The sequence below is a fragment of the Natrix helvetica genome (assembly GCF_964273705.1).
Source record: "Natrix helvetica genome assembly, chromosome: Z".
In the NCBI taxonomy this organism is placed as follows: domain Eukaryota; kingdom Metazoa; phylum Chordata; class Lepidosauria; order Squamata; family Natricidae; genus Natrix; species Natrix helvetica.
This window is the reverse complement of record NC_138554.1, coordinates 10,654,216-10,670,302: the sequence shown is the minus strand read 5'-3', so window position 1 is coordinate 10,670,302 and position 16,087 is coordinate 10,654,216. Positions and strand designations below refer to the sequence as shown.

The 16,087-nt window shown below is 37.6% G+C and overlaps 1 protein-coding gene across 1 annotated transcript; it reads left to right on the top strand.

The window, feature by feature from the left end:
• Positions 1 to 620: 620 nt before the first annotated feature.
• LOC309401275 (vomeronasal type-2 receptor 26-like) lies at positions 621 to 15,066 on the top strand (the record flags this gene model as incomplete). Its single annotated transcript, XM_081970338.1, has 6 exons — positions 621 to 910; positions 2,170 to 2,458; positions 7,054 to 7,899; positions 11,440 to 11,667; positions 13,654 to 13,780; positions 14,168 to 15,066. 6 exons carry the CDS (start codon positions 621 to 623, stop codon positions 15,064 to 15,066), a joined length of 2,679 nt encoding a protein of 892 aa, XP_081826464.1.
• Positions 15,067 to 16,087: the final 1,021 nt, after the last annotated feature.

The following is a 16,087-nucleotide window of genomic DNA, read 5'->3' as shown; positions in this document are numbered from 1 at the left end:
CACATGCACGCACTGTGTGCATGTGCACGTGCACCACGGGCATTCATGTGGAGGATGCCGGGCCCTGTTGCAACCGTATTGGTTGCAACGAGATCCAGAACCCACCACTGATACTATACTGTACTATACTATACTATACTATACTATACTATACTATACTATACTATACTATACTATTATGTATATGTATATTATATTCCTAATGAATCTAATCTGTAGCCCTCCTTTTGTTCAGGAGCTCTAGTACTTTCTACAAAACAATCATTATTAGATACAAAGCAGTGATGGAGGAGGAGGAAGGGGGGTTACCTCTGAGAATTTTGCTGACTTCAGTGTTTTGGAAAAAGTGACTGCATACCTTATGATTATCTAAGGTGATTATCATTATTCTCAAAGCGGGGGAAAATATTTTTCCACTCTAATTGCATACAGGTATATAACTCCTGAACTGATCAAAGGGAGGGTTAGTTTGTATGTATGTATGTATGTATGTATGTATGTATGTATGTATGTATGTATGTATCCTTCTGTCCATCTATGGATTCAGCAGACCAGTGTGCATGCAATTAGTGGTAGGATCCACAATCAGAATGACCATGGCATCCTAAAACAGCTGGAGGATGACAATCAAAGTAGAAGTAGATCTTAAATTAAGGGACAACCATTTTGCCTGCTGCATGAGAGGGTACCTCTTGTCTCTGAGGCTTCTTGTGTGTTTGCTGCTGATGCCACCAACAGATTGTGTGATATCTTCTGCAGTGTGTACTATTCGTGAGTCTCTGAAAGTGCAATACCAATATTTTCAGCCAGGTGATGTGATAATTGGTGGGATAATTTCACAGCTTTTCTCCTTTTCTGAAGGAGCAGACTTCAAGTCACACCCTACACCCAAGTGTGATGTTGAACCTGTGTAAGGAAAACCTCATTGATTTCTGTAATACTTGGCTATTTCCTAGCAGCACCACTCATATGCTTTTAGCAACTCTGCATAGATTCTAATAGTCAAATATTTTTATTCCTACATCCATTTATTCTGCTCTTTTGGTAATAGAAAGTAGGAGGTTGATATGGTGGCCAGATCCAAAATACACATGTTGTTTTTCACCGCAGCAACTGCTATCTTATTGCTCTTGAGTTTAACCCAACCATTTGGCTTAAAATAAAGTTCCAGCACTGAGCAAGCAGTTGAATATTATGGCTTAAACTTCTCTTTTGGCTCTATGGTTCTATGTCTTGGTTCAATCTCCTGTTGCTTAAAGTTCTTGTCATTATGCATAGCATTACTTATTCCCTTAGACATCCTACTGAAAATATCATTGGGGAAAAATCTCTCCAAGAAGGTCCATATTTCTCTGATCCATCATTGGAAAGTTTTATTACATACTTTAATGAAGTGATATTTAGCTTTTTCTGCAGTGTAAAATATTTATTTATTTTTAGTTTGCCGAACATGTACAAGATAACAGGTATAAGTAGAAACATGGACATGAACAAGGAAATGAGTACAAATAAATGGGGGCAGTATGACGGTGATGGTAGGCACGCTGGTGTGCTTATGCACACCCTCTTTATGGACCTCTTAGGAATGGGGTGAGATCCACAGTAGAAAATTTAAGATTGAAGCTATGGGGGTTAGAGAATGTAGCAATAAAGACAGGTAGAGCATTCCAGGCATTGACCACTCTGTTGCTGAAGTCGTATTTTCTGCAATCAAGTTTGGAGTGGTTGAGTTTGTACCTATTGTTTGCTGGTGTATTATTGTGGTTGATGCTGAAATAGTCGTTGACAGGTAGGACATTGTAGCAGATAATTTTGGGTACTATGGTTAGGTCAGATCATAGGTGGCGTAGTTCCAGGTTGTCCAAGCCTAAGATTTCAAGCCTGGTGGGGTAAGGGATTCTATTGTGGGCAGAGGAGTAGAGTAGTCTCTTGTATTTATTTCTGAGCATATTTTTTCTGAAAATAGACTTCTCCCTTAGAGGGATTAGAGAAGGTTAGATCCATTACAAGCAAATCAAGCTATTCTTCTAGTTAAGTTTCTCGTTGTCCAAAGTTCTCCACCACAAAATATAGGATATTCTAAGCCAGAGTGACTCTTTGCAGGAATGGTATAGGAACGTTCACAATATTGAACTTCATGGCTTACTCAAGATGTGTCTTTTACTTTAGAGTAATGCTGAAAAAATATCAGCACACCCTAGCCTTGGTGTTTGCGGTGAATGAAATCAATGGAAACAGCATGATCTTACCCAATAGGACGCTGGGATTTCATATCTATGATAGCCACTTTGATGCCCAGATAACTTATCAGAATACGCTGAACTTGCTCTTTAATCAAAAGCCAACTCTTCCCAACTACAACTGCAGCAAGAAGATACCAGCAGCTGTCATTGGGGGTACTGACTCAGAAACTTCCCTTCACATAGCTACTATCTTAGGGATCTACAAGATTCCACAGGTAAGGTGGATCATACATCTATTATAATAGAGCATATTATCTATTAATAGATAATGGAACATATTATCTATTACAGTCTCATTCTTGAAAATTTTAAAATGAATGGACTTCGATTTCCAGAAGTTGATATATTATTTAAAAAATTACTAAGAAAAGTAATATCTGCATTTATTAAGGAAGTCTTTGCATTGATTAAGAAACTTAATACAATACAATAGCAGAGTTAGAAGGGACCTTGGAGGTCTTCTAGTCCAACCTCCTGCCTAAGCAGGAAACCCTATACTATTTCAGACAAATGGCTATCCAACATCTTCTTAAAGACTTCCGGTGTTGGGGCATTCACAACTTCTGGAGGCAACTTCTGTTCCACTGATTAATTGTTCTAACTGTCAGGAAATTTCTCCTCAGTTCTAAGTTGCTTCTCTTCTTGATTAGTTTCCACCCATTGCTTCTTGCTCGACCCTCAGGTGCTTTTGACTCCCTCTTCTTTGTGGCAACCTTTGAGATATTGGAACACTGCTATCAAGTCTCCCCTAGTCCTTCTTTTTATTAAACTAGACATACTCGGTTCCTGCAACCATTTTAGTCTCCAGTCCCCTAATCATCTTTGTTGCTCTTCTTTGCACTCTTTCTAGAGTCTCCACATCTTTTCTACATTGTGGCAACCAAAACTGAATGCAGTATTCCAAGTGTGGCCTTACCAAAGCATTATAAAGTGATATTAACACTTCACGTGATTAAAACTTATTATCTTCATCTTATTATTTACATTTTCTATATAGTGGTGTAGTTTTATTTGAACGAGAATAACATGACTTCTTCTAAATTTAATTTCAGAATACAAAGAGATTTAAAATCACATTGCCAGCACCACAAAATATGTGTGTATCTCACTTTTTTTCCTTCTGGTAGTGCAATATTTAATTTGTCTTCTCTGGTAATATGATATTTTAGGCAGGAAGAGAGTTATTGCATTAGTTCTCTCATTTGGGATGAGGTAAATGCGTTTATAAGAGTGAATAGCTTAAAACTTGGTTTTAACTATACCAGTTATGGTTAGATGATATGGATATAAGTGGTTGGAAGGACAAATCTTTCTCAACAGGATTTATGATTTAGTTCTCACAATGCCAACCTTTCTCTTTAATATGGTGATTATCTTCTTGCCCATTTGTCTATTTATCCTTGCCTTAACTATTCTCTATTTTTTCTTTTCTTTCTCTCCGTTCCTTTTTCCCTTTACATTCGTTGCTTTCAATGTCATTAAATCACACAAGGGGATCAAAAGAAATCTGGGTGGTATACATGATAAACCACTCATGCATTTTAAAAGTCTTTTTTTTTTAAGTCTAAACTTAAAAGAGTTTTTATTTATCTTAAACTAAGATTTAAAAGATAAACATGAACATGTTTATAGGAACATGAACATAGGAAGGCTTCATATTAATTATGATGTAGGCAGCCAGCATTTATTTGACACTGGCTGATCTTAGATTGTAAGCAGGGAAAATAACAGGAATAATTGTGAATTAAGTATAACTAGTGAAAAATAAGAGCAAGTATAGAAATGTTTATACTCCATGGATTGTTAACTAGAGATGGGGAAATGGATGGAAAAAGAAGGTGTGTAAATGCAGATTAAAGATGTCATGGTAATATGCAATCTGTTGTGAGGAATACATAGTGTATTTTGTGGGGGAGAAGTGGAGCAGTTTGATTTAACCCATGGTTAACCCATCTTCCCACCAGAGGAGGCTGTAATTCAAAAAAAAATTGACTGTGCCGAAATGGTTAAATTAACCTTTAAAATTAAAGATCAAGAAGATACAGAATATTATATGATTTGGAATAAATTCTATGAATGGATAGAAGCAAGAGGTAGGAATTAGAGAAAAGCAGGATCATAAATGTTAGTACTGAAAATTAAGAAGGTAAATAATTATACTTTAATGTAAGAAGAAATTTAGCTAAAAGTTTTTTGGTTATATTATTACTATTGTTACTATATCATTATTGTTGTTGTTAGCTTGTAAGTCAAGCTAATAACTCTTCCTTTTTGGTCTTTTTTATTTGTACATGGCAAATAATATTTGCCCTGACAATGCACTGTTTTCCAAAGAAGTGTTAATGAATAAAATCTATTTTTTTAAAGGGAGAAACCTATAAGCTAAATAGAGTCAGTTCATGATTAGAACAGACTGTAAGAGCTGTAAACTAATTAAATGTCTCTTTTTTTAAAAAAATAAAAAGTGCTATGTTCTTGACATCTTGTTATGGAAAGGAAAAGTCAGTTGAATGCAGTTAGAATTGAATACTTAAGAATTATGTGTTATAATAACATGAGAGAGTCCAGAAAGGAGGAATACATTTGGAATTATTTGACAAATAGCACATTTTGAACTGTATACCATGGTCAAACATCAGCACCTGACCACAGGAAATGTTTTCTGATACTTTAGTTTACATCATAAAATGTTTTGTGATCATTTTTATGTCATACAACATTTTATAAAACTTGCCAAATATTAAAACCACCAGACTCTTAGATTTCTGGATGCATTCTGCAGGTTACCTCATTTGAGGCACCTTGATTCAAACGTTTTGCCCTATGATGCACTGTTTCACTCAGACTACAGACACAAACGCTTTAGTAGTATCTAGTATATAGATAGCAATGATGTAAACTAGGGTTAGCTGTTTTTCCTTTCATTTATTTTTTCTTCTTATTTCATATCTTTAACTTCCTTGACTTACTGTTTGTTCCTTTTCTGTTCTCTGTGTAACATAGATTCACCACAAAGGAAATAGTATAATATATGGATTGGGCCAGGTTGGCACTTACATAGGAGGCAATCTAATATTGTAATGTAAGCTAATGTAGGCTATAGATTAGACTAAAAAGTTGAAAACAATATACCAGGAGAAAGTATTCCTAAATTGCTTCCATATTGTGAATTAGAAAACAAGTCATGTTTGTGAAGTCAGCAAGTTTGAGAGCATCTTTATCTTAAGCTTCTTTTCATTCACAATTAATTGTCAACATCAGCTTCTCTGTTCACTCAGGATTTCACTTAACTTGTGCGATCAGTAGTACAGTCCCATTTTTGCTGTTTTGATCTGATTTCATGGCTATAAATGTTGTCATTCTAAGCTATAGAATGACAATTGTTTTAGATGGTTTTGGTCTTTTGATATTCATTAGTTTCTTTTTTTTTGTTGTGTGGAAAGCAGACTAAATTTAACTGTAACTAAATACCAATGGAAAAAATAAATTTGTTGGAGATGATAAAAACAACAAAATTTAATTTCCCCATGTTCTCACTTAACAGAGAATAGTATAAGATAGGATAGGATAGGATAGGATAGAATTCTTTATTGGCCAAGTGTAATTGGACACACAAGGAATTTGTCTTTGGTGCATATACTCTCAGTATAAATAAAGGAAATGTCTATTCTAAAACAGAATACATTCATCAAGAATCATAAGATACAACACTTAGTGATAGTCATAGGTTACTAATAAGCAATCAAATTATACTAGGAAACAAATGAAACAATATAAAATTTAAAGATACAAGCAACATGGAAATAGAGAGGAGGGGAGATTGATATCTCTGGCTTCTAAATAAATTATTCCAGCTTCTCTTATCCAATTTTTAAAAATAGTTATGTGGTAGATTAATTGTGATTTTATACTAAGTGAAATACTGAAATATTTCACTTGATAATTAAGACAAAATTTAGTTCAGCATGAAAACTTAAGTAGGTGTGACATGTGTGTGAGATAAGGAAGCAACTACATTTCTCCACGTGGTTTAAAACACTCTAAATTCACATTTAATATTTTAAATAACACTAAAATTGCTATATCAAAAATAAACTAGTGGGGATATATATAACTTAAAAACAAGGCATCAGACAATTAGTATATTAAGACATGCTTGGGGAAAGAAAAAAAGCATGTTTGCTTCCTGCATGAAAGAAGAAAAGTAGATCCAGATATCCATCACTATAGAAAACTAGGGATCTGCCATGGAGGTGACTCACTTCTTTAGATATTACACCAAGATCTCTGAGGATGAATTTAGACCATAGAAGGGAATTTGAAGATTCACTTGTTCATTAATTATTGATTGATTTACTAAATTCAGATGCTGCCCCTCTCACCATCACAGCAACTCTTCATATCTCCATAACCTCTTGTTCATATCTGTGATCCTAAGATGTAAAGATGATGAAGTGAAATATAAAATGACTGATATATTACAAAATATCCTAAATAGAATATATCTATTTGGATCTTACTTTAATGTTTATTCCAAAGCAAAGAGAAGACAGGGAAGACAATAGGTTGCAAATAAATAAAAAAAAGCAAGATCTGAGTCAGACATGAAATATTTTGACTGAGCTTCAACATGGGATAACTGCAAACTTTTTTAAAAATTTTGCTACACTTTTGTGAAGTTAAAGTGGAGAGGAAAAGACGATTTTAGACTGTAAAAGTGAGGAAAAAGAACTAGCATTATAGAAAAGTGCTTGATCTTGTAGATATTTTTATATTTCCCTATTATGAATGTAATTATGTTCTCCTTTAGGTCTCCTATTGTTTGTATAGTCCACCGGTGAATGATATAAGCCATCCGTCTTTCTTATATCGCATGGTACCTAATGAAGCACATCAGTATACAGGAATAGTCCAACTATTGCTTCATTTTCAATGGAAGTGGATTGGGATCATGGCCATGGATGACGATAAAGGAGAAAAATTTGTACAGATCTTGGAGAAAAGCTTTTCTGAGAATGGAATCTGCCTTGGCTTCTCTGAACGAATGCCGCTCCAAAGCAACATTGTTGACGTTATTAATTTCAATGACATGTTTAGGGAAATGGCCCAGTTGCTGAGTAAACCAAGTGTCAATATCTGTGTTATAAGTGCTGATGCTCATATGATGTTAGATTTGCAAATAGTGCTCAATCTTGCCGAATCAGACATGATGCTGTCTGTGCAGAAGGTATGGGTGATGACAGCGCATTGGGATTTTTCAGTGGAGCCCTTTTTAAATGATTTAAACATGCAGATCTTCCACGGTGCCTTGTCCTTTGCAAGTCACACCTCAGAGTTGTCAACGTTTCAGAATTTCCTTCTCTTCCAGGACCCCTGTTCTCGTACTGATCATTTTATCAGGGTCTTTTGGGAACAAGCGTTCAAATGCTCATTTCCAGCTTCTGCAACAGAAAAAGGAAGCTGTACTGGCAATGAGAGACTAGAAAGCCTTCCGCATGCTCATTTTGAAATGAGCATGACCAGTCAAAGCTACAGTGTTTATAATGCTGTCTACACTTTGGCGCACGCTTTGCATGCCTTTTATTCATCCAGAAGTAAATATGGAACGGTGCTGATGAAAGATCACCCGAGGACTTCTAAATCACAGTATTTTCAGGTAATATGTCACCTAGAAGGCAGATTAATTTTGATGCATCAATGTTGTTGTTAATATTTTCATTTGTATAAGAAGGATTCTAATTCTGTATACAATAGGCAGTATAACCAGTAGAAGAGCTTGCCTTCGGAAGTTGTGGGTGCTTTATCACTGGAGGTTTTTAAGAAGCGATTGGACAGTCACTTGTCTGAAAGGGTATAGGGCAGTGATGGTTAATCTTTTCAGGTTCCATCATGCACATGCATGCTGGACAGCTGATCCAATGCATAGTCACACCAGCCAGCTGCTCTCTTCCGGGCTCTGGTGCTCCAGCATGCACACACATGCGCACAAGCTCCAGTTTCAGCAATCGGTGTCAAAAAGGTTAACCATCGCTGAAACCAGCACCTGAACCTGGAAGAGAGCAGCTGGCTAGTGCGCATGGATGCTGGACCAGCTGTCTGACATGCATGCACATCATGGAGCCCAGAAGAGCAGCTGGCGATGGACATGTGCCCACAGAGAGGGCTCTGTGTGCCACCTCTGGCATTCATGCCATAGGTTTGCCACCTCGAGTATAGGGTATCCTACTTGGGCAGGGGGCTGGACTAGAAGACCTCCAAGGTCCCTTCCAGTTCTTTTCTGTGTGATAATGTATTACTGCACATTCTCAAAGGAGATGCAGAGAGGAAGTGAATCACTGCAGTTGTTAAGTCAATTACATGACTATTAAGTAAATCCAGCTTCTCCCATTTACTTTGTTATAAGAAGCTGTCTGGGAAAGTCAAAAATGGTAATCACATGAGCCCCAGGACACTGCAGCTGTTGTAACTACATACCAGGTGCCCAAATTCTTTTTTTTTATATTGCAAAAATTTTATTGATTTTAAAATATATAGGGAAGGGTAAAAGGATGTACAAAAAATTTTTTGCAGCTTCCACACTGGTGGCAAAAATCCCTCCAAGAAACTCACAAACTTAACAATCTTAAAAATAAAATATAAAAGAAAGCATCAGAACAAATTTAACCAATATTATCAAACATGTGCTCTACTATTTTTTCTTTGTTACTTTCTGTAATATCAACAATTACAATTATTCCAAATACATTCATTTTTGTGATCTAAGCCTTTTTGATATTGCTTCTTCTTCCCTGCCCCCCGGAGGGGCCTCAACGCTCCCCCTCCTTATCTTGTGTCTTGCTGTCCTTTTCTCTACTCCCACTAAATTCCTCCTCTGGGGGGGGAAAGATTCTTTTTGATAAAGGCTTCGCCTCCTGAATTGTATTAATTCTGATCCTATTTCCCTCCCAGAAGACCATCATTCCCTCTGGTAACAGCCATCTAAACAGACCCCCATGTTGTATAATTTTTTTGATAAGGAGGAATATTTCCCCCTTCTCTCTCTTATTTTTTGGAGGATCTGTTTGAGAATGGTGATCTGCTCCTCTTTGTATTATAATGGTCTCTCCTTTTGGGTCGCAAGCACCTCATCCCTTGTGGATCTCCTGACAAATTTAGCATGTACCTCTCTTGGAACGTTATAACTTCTGGCATATGCTGAGTTTATCCTATATGCTAGATCCATATTCCACCATAATTGTTTCTTATCTCCCTTAATATAATCTGCTAAAATTGTACTCATAATCTCTTTAAGATCTTTGTTTTCTTCCTTTGGCAGGTTCTGAAATCTAAGAAAAAAAGGACATTCTTTCAAATTCTATTTTTGTCAGAAAATTTTCTACATCTGCGTTTCCCTTGCGTATTGCTTTAACCTCCTCCCCCAGCTCCGCCGCTCCCTCCTCCAACACCATAATTCTCTGTTTATTTCCAGCAATATGTTCTTTAACCTCTCTGAGCTCTTCTTTAACCTCTGCCATTTCTTTTCTCATTTCATTCTGCCCCCTCATAAGTTCTTTAAACATCTCCGTAACAGATAATTCTTTTGTGTCCTCTCCAGCCCCTCCTTTCTGCAACAATGAGGTGATCTTGGACTGTTGCATTGTGGGGCTGGGGGCAGCAGATGAGGGAGCTGAGGGAGCCTTGCCCGTCGGTGTTTTCCTTGAAGCCATTTACTAAGTTCAGAGATGCAAATCCTTTCCAGGGAAAATGGTGTCCGGGGATTCCACAGCCCAGCTGGCCTCAAAAGGCAAACAAAAGCAGGGAAACCCTTTACAGTTCCAAGAGAGAGATACTCCAAGAAATAATTCCAATAATCAAAGTTCAGAAGAGCCACATACAGAAAGAGGTCCCAGCTTCCCTTTGAGAGAGTGCAACAAACAATACACTTTTCTTTGCTTTCTCTTTGGGAGCAGTTTCAAAGGACAAGTTTCATTCATATGTAGACAAAGGAAGGAGTGCAGGCGCCATCTTGGCCCTCCCTTCCGCAGGGAGAGAAGTCACAAAAAGTTTTTCTTTCCCTTTTTTTTAAAGGCGAAAGTCAGCTTTAAAATCATTTCTGGCAATTGTAAAAAGCCATTCTCATTCACTGTCCGAGTAACTAATCAGTCATTATTCTCTCTCTGCGAGAGAGTCCCTTTAAATGCCACTTATTCTGAGGGGGGGGGGGGTAATAGAAGAACCACCCCCCTCTAATTTCCATTTCAAGAGCCAGAGCACACCAACTCACGCACATCTGTAGCTTTCTTTCAAAATAAACAAAGAGCACCAGGTGGGATCTGCACCTCCAGCCTTCAGCCACACTTCTCCTTTGACCTGAAACCTCCCAGGGTCATCAGGCAAAGAGGCAACGTCACTCGTCCCCCCACTGCTCCCCAGCGCCTAGGCAAAGCTGAGAAAAACACCTCCACCGGCTGCCGCCATTGCAGGGGGACCCAGCAAGCCGCCTTTTGGCAGGAGACCCTTCACTCGAGTCTCCTGTGCTCCTTTCGGAGCCCGCCAAGGGAGCGATTGACGGACTACACGTCCGTCGCCATTCGGTCCCGGAAGCGGAAGTATCCAAGTGCCCAAATTCTGATCACTTGACTGTGTGGATGCTGCAACAATCTTAAATCCCGAGGAGGACCTAAGAACATAAGGAGAAATTTTCTGACAGTGAGAAAAATCAACCAATGGAACAGTTTGTCTTCAGAAGTTGTGGGAGCTTCATCACTGGAGGCTTTCAAGAAGAGATTAGGTTGTCATTTGTCAGAAATAGTGTAGGGTCTCCTGCTTGGGCAGGGGTCGGACTAGATGACTCACAAGGTCCCTTCCGACTCTGTTAATATATCAAAAAGAATCTGTCCAGAGTCACTGGGAGAAAGTCAGCATATAAATTTAATTCAGTATTAGTACTTGAATTTCCATCAGTGACACGGGTATACCAGGATCTTTCTGTGCCAAAATGAATTTTAATATGTTCATTTAAAATACATTATCTGATAGTTCTTAGTATCCTTTTAAAAATGGAGCTGAACTGAAATATTTGATTGGGAAATGAAATAATGGGACCACTGATAATGAAAATAGCTTCAGAGTATAGGAAAACTCTACATACCAAGCTAAACAATTTTCTCTGTATCCACCACTTTCGTTATACTTGTCAAAACTTCATTTATTCCAGCTTTACCATTTCCTAAGCCGAATCTCCTTTAACAACAGTGCTGGAGACAAGGTGTCTTTTGACAAAAAACGTGAACTGCTAGCTGGATTTGACATTATCAACTGGGTTACTTTCCCTAACAAATCCTTCATGAAAGTGAAAGTGGGACAGTTGGATCCCGAAGCCCCATCAGGCAGAAAGTTCACCATCAACGAAAAAAAAATCACATGGCAGGCCCATTTTAACCAGGTGTGATGAAAACAAACATAGTTGGCCTTCTTTTCAACAATTATTCATTTATTTATCTTGTGTTTGTGTGTGTATATATACACATACAGTATAGGAAATAAAGGGACTCATTGGCTAAGTGGCTAAAGACACCGAGCTTGTTGATCAGAAAGCTCGGCAGTTCGGGGGTTCAAATCCCTAGCACCGTGTAACGGAATAAGCTACTGTTATTTGTCCCAGCTTCTGCTAACCTAGCAGTTCGAAAGCATGTAAAAATGCAACTAGAAAAATAGAAACCATCTTTGGTGGGAAGATAACAGCATTCTGTGCACCTTCAGTGTTTAGTCATGCCAGACAGCGCTGGCTCTTCAGCTTAGAAATGGAGATGAGCACCGCCCCCTAGAATGGGAATGGGGATGACTAGCATGCATGGGTGGGAAAACATTTACTTTTATCTTTATAGGAGATAAAATATTAAATTGAGATGAAACTATAATATCACCGTAATATGAAGACATAGAATTGCAACGGAATAGATGTCATAATTTAATATCTAAGAAAACTAACCATTTAACTGCTTCTGGTATTGCCTATAATGAGATCATCCCATGTTTTTTCCTGAGGAGACATTCTTGAACTATATGTATTATAGTTTGTTCTGGTGCACCACAGACCCTCTGCCATTCCCCATTTAAAGAGCTTTGCCTTAGTTCTGGCAGGGCCTGTCCTGATTGTATTCAGGTGGCTGCATATTTTTTTCGGAGAAACTGTATTTCTGGAACTGGTTTTCTTGGATCTGTGTCTTCTGTTTGATTGTGGTTATTAAAAGTTGCCCATCTTCATCTAAGTTGTCAGACTGTGGTGTGTTATTCCCAATTGGTTTCCTAAACTTAAGCCTGGCGAGAGGTAGAGAGACTAATATTTTATGTATCGAAAGATCTCTTTTCAGCAATTAATGATCTTGAGTAGTTTTATATTAAGTGTCTGGAAGAGAACAAACTTGAAGTTGTTATTTTTTGGATTTGCAAAGCTAGTTTACAAGGGGATGGAGGACTGAAAAAAATGATGGCTTCCATTCTCTTTTTGACCTTTCAAACTAAGGAAAAACCTTGTCCCAAGGTTCTGCTGTGTATCTTAATACCTCTGATTGAGGAGATGCACTTTTATTACCTGTCTAGCTTTTAGGCCATTCTTCTAGCCTCACCATGGTAATCCTTTCAAGCACATAAGGAAGGACTCTGTCAAGGTGACTTCTTAATATATAAGTTTCCAAGTACTTTATGTCCATTTGAAGGCAAATATAGTTGGTGTGTCAGCTCCAAGGTATAATCGATGTCTCCCTGGTTTTCTATAATTAGTTTTTTGTGGGAGAGGGGGTTATTGTGTATTCTCTACAAACATACAGCCCCTCCCCCCAATTATCTATATTCTTCCAGTGCTTTAATTAAGGTACTCAGGAGCTTCTTCAATGGCAGTGGAGAAAGGGACAGAGTGATGCAAGCAATGAAATTTCTTTTTTTTCCCCTCCCTTTTCTACTTCTCTTGCGATATTGAATGGACATCTAAAAGAGTTGAAGTTTGCAGTGTGAAGCCACCTGTCAGACCTTGGAGATAGTTCAGGCAGAAACCAATTTCATTAGTACTAAACACTATATTTACTGTAAGATTACAGGAATATGTATATATTCACTTTATGATGGTATAGATTGTGGACCCCTGAAGTCAAATACAAATAACTCAGAATAATGACAAGAGACTAATCATATACAGTACAGTATGGTGACATATTAGTGATAAAAAAATATTCAAAGTGAGTGAAAGGTTCATCAATAATACATGGTTTTTTTTTGGATTAGTTCTTTCTTATATGTGTATATATCTGCACACACAAACACACACAAACTAATGAATATTTCTCAGAACTTTATGATGCATGTACTGTTTTCTAAGAATGGTTGGTTTCAAGGGAATAAAATATATTTCTCTCTCTCTCTCTTTAATGAATAGACTATACCTCTTGCTCTGTGCAATGATCATTGCCCACCAGGTTCCAGAAAGAAAAGGAAGGAAGGGGAGCCATTTTGTTGCTATGATTGCAATACTTGTCCATCAAGAAAATTTTCAAATGAAAAAGGTAGGAAATATGGTATTACAATGTTTATGTGTGTGCAAATTAGTGTATCCTTAAAGACATGCATAGACATATCACACTGAGACAGCTATCTCACACACATACAGGTCACTCTCATTATTCACGAGAATTCTATTCTAGTTGAGCTTTCAAATAGCAACATTTAATAGAGATCTCTTTAAAGGAGGTGTGAATAGGTGTTTTAATGTTGCTGGATTACATTTTTTTGTATGCCTTTGGCTAAGAGAACAAAAGCAATAAATGATGAGAATTGTTGCACATTCAGTCCCCAAAACTATAGTTGCCCACTGTTGCTGTATGACATAAGATGTTTTCAATTAATAAATACTTCACAGTAGACTATGAATTCTGAAATATATATTTTCACAGATATGGATGACTGCCTAGACTGTCCAGAAGAAAAATATCCAAACAAGGAAAAAAACTTGTGCATTCCCAAGGATCTAAATTTCTTGTCTTACAATGAAACTTTGGGCATCACTTTGGCTGCTCTGGCCCTATCATTTTCTGTGACCACAGTGGTGGTACTTGGAATTTTCATAAAACATCGGAATACTCCCATTGTCAAAGCTAACAACCGGAATCTCACTTATCTTCTCCTTGTCTCCCTCTTCCTCTGCTTCCTCTGTTCCTTGCTATTCATTGGTCAGCCCCAATTGCTGACCTGCCTTCTTCGTCAAATTGCTTTTGGGATCATCTTCTCAGTTGCTGTTTCTTCAGTTTTGGCCAAAACCATGACAGTGGTTCTAGCTTTTATGGCTACTAAGCCAGGATCAAACTTGAGAAAATGGGTAGGGAAAAGATTTTCCAACTCTCTGATTCTCTGTTGTTCCTGCATTCAAGCAAGTATTTGCATATTGTGGCTGTGCACTGGCCCTCCTTTCCCAAATTTGGACATGCATTCTCTTCCAGAAGAGATTGTAGTCGAATGCAATGAAGGATCAGGCAACATGTTCTATTATATTTTAGGATATATGGGACTTCTTGCTCTCGTCAGCTACATTGTGGCTTTCTTTGCTCGAAAACTGCCAGACTCTTTTAATGAAGCCAAATTTATTGCTTTCAGCATGCTGGTGTTTTGTAGTGTATGGGTGACTTTTGTCCCAACTTATCTGAGCACCAAAGGAAAATACATGGTAGCTGTGGAGATCTTCTCCATCTTGGCTTCCAGTATAGGAATATTGGGATCTATCTTTTTCCCTAAATGCTACATAATTGTAGTGAGACCAGAACTCAACACAAAGGACCATCTAAAAACAAAAAACTAACAATTCCAGATATTCGTTGATTTTGAAGAATCTACCCCAGTTTTGAAAAGAAAATTGGAGAATAAAATGGTAATTAGTCATGAGGAAGTAGAATGTCCCAATTTGATGCTCTTAAAATGGGGAAAGTGGATTTTTTGGACTAGATTTCAACTCTCTGTTACTATAACCTATAATAATAAAGTAGTATTCCTGGAATTCCTGCACCAACAGTTTCATGGCCTGGCCTACTTCAAAAGGATGATACATCATTAGGAATTAACATTTTTGATTACAATATTTCTGGTTCAAATATTAAACCAATACATCTTGTCAGTTGAACAAAGACAAGATACTATATTTATCTTCCTGTATAAATTATATATATATAGGTTCACTTTTATAGCAATAGCAATAACACTTAGGCTTACATACCACTCCTTAGTCATATACAGTACTCTCTGAGAAGTTTACAAGATCAGAATATTTCCCCCAACAATCTACTCTTCATTTTACCGACCTTGGAAGGATGAAAGGTTAAGTCAACCTCAAACAGTCAGGACCAAACACTCTGCGGGCAGACTTAGCCTACAATATTGCATTTAACCACTGTGTCCCCATGACTCATACTGCCTATGACTGCCACCTTCTCTTCAACCAAGTGCCGAGAATCTGGGGGAATCCCAGTTTACATCTGGGATCTGTTGGGCAGCACAACGTCATCCAGCATCATAGACCTAGAATTGACAGGTCCCAAATTCCAAAGTCACTCAGTGTTACACCCTGTTGAACACTGTCTTCCCCCATACTGATGCTCACAGTTTTCAAGCATTAGGATAAGACAATCATGGCATCACTTAATTCATCTGGGGCATGGATATTTAATCACAAATTTGCTGGCAAACAGTGGTAAGAATATACAGACAATGACAATTACTGATAAATAATAACAATGAAAAAATGGCAAACAAAAATACCATCAATAATAATTTGCCTAACCACTCAATCTCCTTGCCTGAGAAAAGTACCTTCCTAACAATCAGCA